The sequence below is a fragment of the Anneissia japonica genome, unplaced genomic scaffold (genome assembly GCF_011630105.1).
Source record: "Anneissia japonica isolate Jap-2015-1 unplaced genomic scaffold, ASM1163010v1 scaffold16806_len104710_cov188, whole genome shotgun sequence".
Lineage (NCBI taxonomy): Eukaryota > Metazoa > Echinodermata > Crinoidea > Comatulida > Comatulidae > Anneissia > Anneissia japonica.
Genome location: NW_022719008.1, coordinates 68,632 through 78,892, shown reverse-complemented (window position 1 = coordinate 78,892; position 10,261 = coordinate 68,632). Strand labels below are relative to the sequence as shown.

General features: G+C 35.5%; 2 protein-coding genes across 2 annotated transcripts; both read left to right on the top strand.

Moving 5' to 3' along the window:
* Positions 1-6,806: 6,806 nt before the first annotated feature.
* LOC117110688 lies at positions 6,807-9,424 on the top strand. Its single transcript, XM_033253447.1, has 2 exons — positions 6,807-6,837; positions 7,484-9,424. The coding sequence occupies exon 2, from the start codon at positions 8,761-8,763 to the stop codon at positions 9,295-9,297; it is 537 nt and encodes a 178-aa protein (XP_033109338.1). The 5' UTR covers positions 6,807-6,837; positions 7,484-8,760; the 3' UTR covers positions 9,298-9,424.
* LOC117110689 lies at positions 9,418-10,199 on the top strand. Its single transcript, XM_033253449.1, has one exon. It carries the CDS (start codon positions 9,651-9,653, stop codon positions 10,185-10,187), a length of 537 nt encoding a protein of 178 aa, XP_033109340.1. The 5' UTR covers positions 9,418-9,650; the 3' UTR covers positions 10,188-10,199.
* The last annotated feature ends 62 nt before the right edge of the window (positions 10,200-10,261 follow it).

Genomic DNA, 10,261 nt, shown 5'->3' with positions numbered 1-10,261 from the left:
CCTACTGTAGGCTAGGCCCAGGCTGGTGATAGTAGACGTGCGAATAAAGAAATTATTCAATCAATGGCTAGGCCCTAGGCCTAGATGACCTGCTGGGTTAGGCCTACTCTAGGCCCCTCTCCCCTCTAAGCCAGGCTAGCCTAGGCCTGCTTGCTTGAGATTTAAAAAAACGTTTGGTCAGGGGTGATCATATCGCCACCGTTTTCACGAAGAGACACAAAATTCAATTTCGACGTAAACAACGTTTTGAGAGAATCGTGTTTGAAGTGGACTAGTACTACTTCACAAATCCGTAAATTTCACTATCAAGATAACGAAATTTGGAATATTTTTTTACATATGTTTAAAGATAAACCATTAAACAATCCAAATGCGTAAATTTATTTTTCTTTACTTAACTGTTAATTAGCGTGAAAAGTTTGTGTCTCTTGGTAAAAACGATCAGAATAAACACAGCATTATGTTAGGCAGAATCATTAAAATTTGAAGTTGCAAATATTTTTCCAAGTTTAGCTCTATATTAAAGAGCTACAAATTTGAAATAAAATGAAGGTTCAATCATTGCAATCGGGTAACTAGAACAAAAGTTACGCCTTTTTAAATATTTTATTATTTTAGAAAATTGAGGAAACTTTTTGTATTCGACAATTGTGACCAGTGCCCCAAATAATGTAATGTATTTTGCTCATTTTAGACAGTACAAACATTACAAAGATACTATACAAAGTAATAATTGTTTTAAATAACTTTTTTATTTTTTCTAACTGTAACTGCGCAAAATCATGCACTACCATGTAAAGTGAAACAAAATGGCCGCCAAATTTAAAATGGCCGCCAAATCCAAAATGGCCGCCAAATCCAAAATGGCTGCCTAATATTTAAAAAAAAAAAGATAGTTTATTTTTTTTACTAAATAGGTGGCTAATAATTCACTTTGTTTGTTTACATGTATACAAAATGGCTGCCAAAATCCAAGATGGCTGCCAAAATCCAAGATGGCTGCCAAAATCCAAGATGGCCACCAAAAATCGGCTTTTACAAAACTAATTTGTTGTTGCGCAAAATCATGCACTACCATGTAAAGTGAAACAAAATGGGCGCCAAATTTTAAATGGCCACCAAATCTAAAATGGCCGCCAAATCCAAAATGGCTGCCTAATATTTAAAAAAAAAAGATTATACAGTTTATTTTTTTTACTAAATAGGTGGTTAATAATTCACACTGTTTGTTTACATGTATACAAAATGGCTGCCAAAATCCAAGATGGCTGCCAAAATCCAAGATGGCCGCCAAAAATCGGCTTTTACAAATTAATTTGTTGTTGAGTAACAAGAAGAAAAATTAAAGTCAGGCTCTGGTGGAAAAAAATTGTTTGATATGATACAGAAAAATCGGTTCTACAACATATACTGTAACAATTGTTTTTTCTCTGGAGTCTGACTTTAATTGAATATCTGTAGAAATTGTACATTTGATCATTGTCTACATATTAAAAATGGCAGACACATTTCAAAATGGCTGCGAAAATCTAAAATGAATTTCCAATTGACTGCCAAAAATTTTTTTAAAAATGTCTAACTTTCGTTAATATTATTTTTTAAATTCTGAAATACAATATGTATAATCTTCATTCATTATTTTTATACTTAAACACTTAAATTGAATTTAAGTTACATTAAAAAAAAACAAAAGTAAAATAGGCTAGTGCATTTTGTACTCCTGTGTTTAAAATTGCTTTATGTCTCATGGGTATGTTTATCTTCTCGAGCGGTAATCTATTAATGTTACGTTACTTATTGTAAAAAAAGGTTGTTTTGTTTTTTTTTAATTGCTTTATGTCTCATGGGTATGTTTATCTTCTCAAGCAGTAATTTATAAATGTTACGTTACTTGTAAAAAAAAAAGGTTTTTTTTTTTTAAATTGCTTTATGTCTCATGGGTATGTTTATTTTCTCGAGCGGTAATCTAATTTTACGTTACTTATTGTAAAAAAAAGGTTTTTTTTTTTTAAATTGCTTTATGTCTCATGGGTATGTTTATCTTCTCGAGCGGTAATCTTTTAATTTTACATTACTTATTGTAAAAAAAGGTTTTTTTTTTTTTTTAATTGCTTTATGTCTCATGGGTATGTTTATCTTCTCAAGCGGTAATTTATTACTGTTACGTAACTTATTGTAAAAAAAAAAAAAACCTTTTTTTTTTCTTTTAAATTTAATTAGCATTTTTATATTTACATACAGTATTTATGTTTTTCTTGCAGAATGCAACTGAGAAAATTAGACATATATAAACATATCACCAACAGCGATGTCTGCTAAAATTTCTGATACAGTTTGATAAACTGGCTCATCTTCTCCATCAAAATCACAACAATACTCCTCTTCTGCTATTGCTATGATCTTTCCACTGCACATTTTGTCACCTTCTTCTGTTGCCCACTTCTGATTAAAACTGAAGTTAACTATGGAGTTGGGTGATTTTAATATTTCTAACAATGTAGCCTTATCATCCTCTATTTCAAACTGTGTCAGTTCCATCAGATGATCTTTTAGTTCCTGAACTGATGCTTTCGAGACTGCAAATTTCCCCACAAACTTGCATTTTAGGATATCTTTTCTAAGCTTGATTTGGGCTTTAAGTGCTGTCATCATGTTTGTTTTGTTCAGTTTTGCATTGTCTATCTGTTCATGTGATTCCCATATGTTATTTTTGAGGACGCTTTCAAATACCTTTTCTTTTTCTGCTCTTTTATTGTCCTCTCGATTTTCTATTAGTTGTCTTGATTCTTTTAGCTTCTCACTGAGAGTTTTCCTCAGTTTCTGCTCTCTTTCCATATCTTTCTCTCGTATCATTCTACCCTCTCTAGTTGCTTCAGCAATTATCTTGGCTTTTTCTTCTTTCGATTTATTTGCAAGGTAGTCTTTTACTTTGTTTACTTTAAATGTGACCTTCTTTGAAATCTTTTGTGGTTTGGCAGATCTTGCTAGTCTTTCCTTAGCATCATAATGTGCAAAGACTCTCTCACCAGAGATGTTGTTACTCCCGCAAGAAGAGGCTTCCTCCCTTAGTGTTACCGATGGTCTAAAAAACTTTCCTCCAGGCAAATAATCAGCAAATTGCCTTTGCATTACATCTTGGATTTCCTATAACATCGCTGCGAATATTTCACCTGTCTTATCATCTTGTTCTGACGACGATGTGAGCTTTAAAAAAACAGAATCATTCTTTACTGCAGTGCCGAAGGCGGTCGTTTGAAACCCACAGATGACATTCTTTGGGTCACACAAAGCAATGTTCTCTAAAACTTCTTTAATTGTGTCATTTGTTTCCAGGATTAGGTGATTGGTTGCTTGCCACCTCATCCACGGCCCAGTTACATATTTATCAATTAATCCCAATGCCCTTAGAAATGGAATTATCTTCCCATCTTTATAAACATTGTTCACGGCCATATGAAGGCTGTTTCGTGGCTTCAGGTACTTGCTAAAAAATTCTTGAATTGCATCGCTGTAATGAAACGCTAAACCAGCATCAACAAAGAAAATATTAAAGCGATTTCCTACCCATCTCGGGAAGAGTGTGGTGTTTTCCCCTGCACCGAAGCCTCTTTGTCTTAGAAAATGAGGTAGCTCTTTGGGTAGACCACACCCATTGTCATGGAATAATTTATCCACAGATCGAATAAGGGCTTGGGCTTTACACTCGCCTCGATTTGAAAATGGATACTGAAGTCCATCGCCCCAGAGTCCTACTTCTAGCACTTTCAGTTTATTTGCACACTGTTTGTGGATGGTGTCTAGAGGGTGGACTGCACATCTAAAAGAATTAATGTTTTTACCAGTATTGTTTGCTAATTCTCTATCAATAGCACCATTTACTGTGCATCTGTCAGTCATAGTGTTAGTGATCTCCTTCATGATGTTCGGGTTAACACCATTCACAATATCTTGTATACTTTCAACATATTCATCGGCAGTACCCCCTGCAGTTTCCACTATACCTAATGAGTAATTTTCCCTTTCAGCTGTAGACACCTCCACTTCCACTAGGTGTTTGCCGTTTTTCGTTGTTCCATCATATTTGATAGTAAGGTTCTTTTGTCCACTCAGAGTCTCTCGAAGAAACTGATTTGACACGGATTCCATTTCAGAAGCTATACGATTTTGTGAACTTCTTGATGGTAGTTTTCCGTCAAGCTTCCCATCAGTCATTGTTGTTATCACTGCCTCTATTGCTGGCCCAACACTGCCCTCAGCAACACCTAGTGTTTGCAGGTACATGCTTACTTCTTTTACATTAGGATGAATCCGATTACCATTTCTTGTTTTTACAACATTCTCCTGCTGCTGATCTTGTGCATCAACTAAGTTATTTTCAAGCGAGTGAACTCTTTCAATATTGTCTTTGAGTTTTTCAACAGTTGTGGCCAATTCACTTTTTACCTTTATCAGTTCATGTTGATCACTTATTTTATCACACTGTAATATTTTCTTCTTGGAAGCACGATTTTTCTGATTACTTTTATTTTTTTTCATTCTTGAGAGCAATTTCTGTCTTTTTTTGCAAGTAGTGCAGATGTGTTTGAGTTTGCTTAAAGTTGTACACTTGGTTTTCCAATGTAGGACTTGCTGTTTCTTTCTTTTCTGTGATTGTACTATATGCTTCACACTACCAAGCTTACCAATTGTGTCATGTAATTTATTCAATTTGTCTAGGGCAGCAGACTTGTACCTCATTTTGCAGTATTTCTACTTTAGCTTTAAGTTCTGCATTCTCCCTTAGCACATCAGCCATTGCGAATGTATGCGAGTCCAACAAGCTTTCATCTAAGTTGACACGTTTAGTTGGTCTAATTACATCATCATCTTCATTTTGCATTATTCTCATCTTACCATAAGTTTTTGCAGGTGGCATGTATTTTTCAGAGAGAAAACACTGAAGTTTTTTAGCTCCATCAGGTCTAGAAGAATGTTTCAAATAATTTTTATGTTTTTCCCGCACAGAACTGAAGCTACACCTTACAGCTGGTGCTGAAAAATTTCCATTAAACTTTGTATCAAGTATATGGGCAACATGCTGCCAAGTAATATCTTTTGCCTTCGTCTTTGCGTTCATCAGCCTACAAACATCACAAACAATCTGGTTGGTGAAGCTGTTCGGTTCAACCTTATGTAGTGGGCCAACTGATGTGAGCAGTACAGGCCTCTCCATACTACAAATGAAAAAAAAATATACATTACCATTAGTAAATAATATACAATATAATGTTATTGAAAAATAACAAGCTTAGAAAAATGTTGTATATATTGTTTTTTAGGATACTGTAGCAAAATGAAATAAACTTTACATTTATGAGTACTGTTTGTCACTTACTTTTTGTCACTGAATGTTTGCCAACTGCAAAATAAAACATTGTCTTAATTTATTTCAAATCACTTTTGACTGTCATTAAATTAAAACAGATAAAAAAATAGTTAAAACTAAACTGATCTATTGAAAATAGTTTAATTAAAATAGTATGTTACAAATAATTTTTAAAAACTAAATTGCTTTTTTTAATAAAAAAAAATACTCATAAAAAAAAAATTTGTTTTAATCTGAACGAAAAACTTGTAAAAACAATTAAAAATTCTAATAATTTCAATTATAATCATTGATGAACTAATGAAAGCATGAACAGAATTATAATTGTTTATATTTTGACTGTTAATACAATAAATTAACAGTCAAAATATAAACAATTATAATCATTAGTTTATCAATGATTATAATTAAAATTATTAGAATTTTTAATTGTTTTTACAAGTTTTTCTTTCAGATTAAAAACATTTTTTAAACTGAATTGCTTTTTTTTAATAAAAAAAAAAACTCATAAAAAATATTTTTAATCTGAAAGAAAAACTTGTAAAAACAATTAAAAAATCTAATAATTTTAATTATAATCATTGATGAACTAATGAAAGCATGAACAGAATTATAATTGTTTATATTTTGACTGTATTGTATTCTTAATGTAAAGCGCCTTTGAACATGATTATTCATGAAAGGGCACTATAGAAATTTGATAAATAAATACTGATGATTTTCATAAATTTACCCCTATTCCGGAAAATGGACTCGTCCACTGCCGTTCACAGCAAATACAAATCTTGGACCAATCCATTATGGAATGTATTTATTATCGTAAACCCTCCCAAGTTGACTCCATAAAATCTAAAATAATAACTATTTACTAGTGTAACGTGAAAGTACATGTATTTATTTACTTAAAAACAATCCTATTTGTTTGTGTGATTCTAGAAAGTTCACCAATTTTCCGCTAGAAAGTAACTTACCCTCTAGGCCTAGCCAGAGCAACTAATGATTTTGGGGTCCATAATTTTCTATGGGCGACCCTGTCGATGCACACCGTTAGTGTTTCTATGTCAAAAAATGCCTGTACATTCGCATTATCGACTCTAAAACATCGACCGCGGTCGCCTTATTTTATCGTTAAAAATGTTTTTTTTTTAACTTACCGAAAAACAATTGGTATAAATATAAAATGAAAAGGTCAAATTGTACGATTTGCTCCTCGCATGACTAGCTGTTCATAAAAGTTCGAAGTGACGCCTGCTAGTCGCATTACATCTACCAGAAAGTGAGATCCATGCGCCCTTTGTATTAGATACTATAATGGTAGTGACACATCACACATCGCTAGCGGTCACAATTCGCCAGTGCAAAGTACTTCCTCATGAAGTGCGCCACCATCGGCGTCGTGTGTGAATCTGCCTAACTCTATTGTAAGGAGAACGAGAACGTGAAGTATTATAGTCTGTACATACCTCTGTTGGGTAAGTCAGGATGGCCAAGTTATACGTGATAATAGCTATTTATTGACGTTTACATTGAAATTATGTTATTTGTTGGTGGTTTCAATATGCTATGAATAACAGTTAGTAGCATATATATAATTTTGGATAGGCCTGATGCTTAGATTCAAAATCAGCTCATATACCACTGTTGTTATTATGATATTATTAATGTGATATTAATAGTGATATTATTAATATTATTTGATGTTGTGATTTTAAATTATTGAAGGTAATCTTACATGACTAAGTAAATTACATGACTGCAATGAGTTGTTTGTTTATTGCAGTGGTTTTTTGTTTTGTTTCTTATGTTTTACTTGAGACTGGGGATTTGATTGTTGGAATTCAAGTTAATTGAAGAATAAAGAAACATACAGATCAGCAGCCATATCGTTGTACTAGTGTGTCTGTGTTCAAATCCCGGCCTACGACAAATGGTGTCAGAATTGGGATGGCTGCAGTGAAGATCAAGAAGAAAACCCTCAACTTTGCGTGTGTACATACAGGAAACGAAGAAAGTGTACAGATAGTTAGGTGGTTGTAAATTGGACTGGACTATTTTGTATCATTGTTTTGATTTTATTATAGTTTTGTGTATTCGATAATTTTGTTTCAAACAATTTAGGATGGCTAACCCAGGTGGCGAGGAGGCAGGAGGTGCTGCGGCTGCTCCTGATTTGGCCCAGATGGTTGCGGCATTGACAGGTGCGTTTAAGAATCTTTCTACGTCAAGAACAATGCCAGCTATGAAATTAAGCAAGTTTAAAGGACAACCAGACACTGCAGGTGACCTTTCATTACACGAATGACTTATTGAATTCCATGATTATAGTGCTTTCTATAAATTAGAAGGAAAAGATAAAGCTCAAAGCATGCTTACCCATCTCAGTGGGGCTGCCAAGGAAGAGATTCTTTGTAGAGAGAGTGCTGTTAAGGAAGATAGTAAACAGATCATAGATATTCTAAAGTTAAGATTTGGACCAAAAGAAGGAGTTCAGTCTCTTAGTAGTGAACTTCATAATCGTGAGCAGTTGGAAGGTGAGACATTGGCAGAGTTTAGCAACATATTGATTAGACTGTATGATCGAATAGAGGCTGCGGCCAGTGCCGATGAAAAGGAGGCGTTGTCTAAGTTAAAAGATAGTACCTTGAAAGAAAGGTTAGTGAGAGGGCCCCGAGACAAAGGAATTCAGCGGGAGTTGATGAGGAGAATCCTAATTGCCAGTATCCTTCCTGAAAATGAGTGAAGAAGTCAAGGCGAAAGTTCGAGAGATAGCCGAGGTACAGGTTGTGTCACGAGGTGATGAGGATGACATCCGCAAATTGAAGGATGAGGTTAATCAACTGAAGGATTTGTACAGGATCTGGTTAGTGTGGTGAAATCTATTAAGCCTATTGGAAGGAGAGTGATTTGTGTTTCAACTGTGGTCGAAAGGGTCATCGAAGGAGAGATTGCCGTGTACCTGTTAAGTGTTACAATTGTGGTAACATGGGACATATGAAATATAATTAGCCACATTGGGGAAAATTACCATTGAAACAGAGTGATGTGAGACAGGTTCAAGTGCAGAAACCAAACCAAACAGAAACAGAAATTGTACCAGAGGTTCGAACAGCATCACATGTCGTGCAACGTGGTACCAGTGAAGACCTGAAATCATGATTAATTTCAGAAAGTCCCACGGCGGAGTTGTTAATTGCTGGAAGTCGGATCGGCTGTATCTTAGATACTGGTGCTGAGACTAGTTTGATCCCACTGAGTTTTTACAGAGAAATTTTGCAACCAAAGTTGGTTCTCTTGGATGCGGAGATGGAATCAAGGTTGTAAGTGTTACAGGCATCACGATTCCTATTGCTGGTTACATAAAGACATTAGTAACCTTATCAGGGAAGTCAGCAGCGATGGGATTTCTGGTAGTAGAGGACCAGGTGATCACGAAACGGAGATCAAAATTTCCATTGATTTTGGGGTCCAACTCATTGAGAGCTTTGTTTAAGAACGACAAAGTACATTATGACTCATGGGATGTTGTAGATAGTGCATTCCAAACTGAAGTGACACAACCAATAGAGGGGTTAACACTGAAGACTAGAAGTAAAAGGGAAGTTTTGCCCCCTCTTGCAGTGAGGAGAATGGAGTGTGTAATAGCCAATTCTAATAAAGAAATGGATATCCTGGTGGCGTCGAGAGCAGAAGGTCCAGTTAAAAGTTATGAGGGTTTTCCTCAGCGAGATGGAATGGTGTACCAACTTACAGTGGCGAATAAGAGTGAGAGAGAAGTAGTAATAACTCCTGGTACTGTATTAGCTTCAGCTGTGGCTGTCGATATGAAGGAAAAAGTGGTTGCAGAACCTAGGAATGGATTCATTGGAGTGACAATTGCTGAACTGTGGAAAAAGGGGTGCCTCTGGATGGGCCAGAGTTTGGATTGCAAGTGACTGCAATCGAGGGGCCAAGTGAATTTGGTACAGAAAGGTTTGTGTGGAGATGGAACCGGGCAGGATTTGCCAAGTGGGATGAGTTTGGATGGTGTTGATCAAGTCGAGAGATTTAATTCTACTCTTTGAATGATCAGATCATTGGAACCAAATGAGAGAAGATGTTGGCCGGAGCTGCTAAATCACTTGGTATATATGTACAATTCCACACAACATCGTGCTACTGGGTTCTCTCCTTATAAATTGACGTACGGCCGTGAGCCAACCATTCCTTAGATCAGCTACTCAACAGGGCCTGTAAAGATTCGGACAGTGATTAAGTGCAGAATCAAGGAGATGCTTTAAAGGAAGCTATGACCATTGCTGAGAGCCAGATCAAGAAAACAAGGGAGAATGATAAACGTCTACATGATAGACGAGTGCAGGTCAAACCATTGGAAGTCGGGAAGCGAGTATTGCAAAGCAAACTGCGTTTACTGGGAGACAAACTTGTTGATAAATACCACCGAGACCAGTGTGTAATAGAGGCGGTGAATGCTGAGCAGGATGTATACACTATAAGACCTGTTTTAGGTGGAAAGTCAAAAACAGTGAATCGGAAATTAATCATCCTTGATCCTCGACTGGAAATTTGTAATGAGGAACCAGAAGAGTGGCCATTGCCTGCTCCACAAATGGGTGACAACATGAATGAGAAACCTTCAGTGAGCAGTGAGGACTCGTCAGATGATGAAGCTGAGTTTCATTTAAGAATTGAAGTTCCAGATGATGTCATTCCCTTGAATACGGTTAGTGAGCATAACGATAAACAATTGAGACGTTCAGCCCGTCCAAATAAAGGAGTACATCATAATCCTGCAAAGTGGCCGAAATCTGTTCTTAAACAGTAATTGTGTGTTTTACCTTATTAGTACAGCATTATTATTTATTGATGTAGTTTATTGATTATTGAATTTTAGTGTTA

Excerpts from the sequence above, each read along its gene's own strand:
- LOC117110688 (XM_033253447.1), top strand. The coding sequence starts at position 8,761 with ATGGGATTTCTGGTAGTAGAGGACCAGGTGATCACGAAACGGAGATCA.
- LOC117110689 (XM_033253449.1), top strand. The coding sequence starts at position 9,651 with ATGACCATTGCTGAGAGCCAGATCAAGAAAACAAGGGAGAATGATAAA.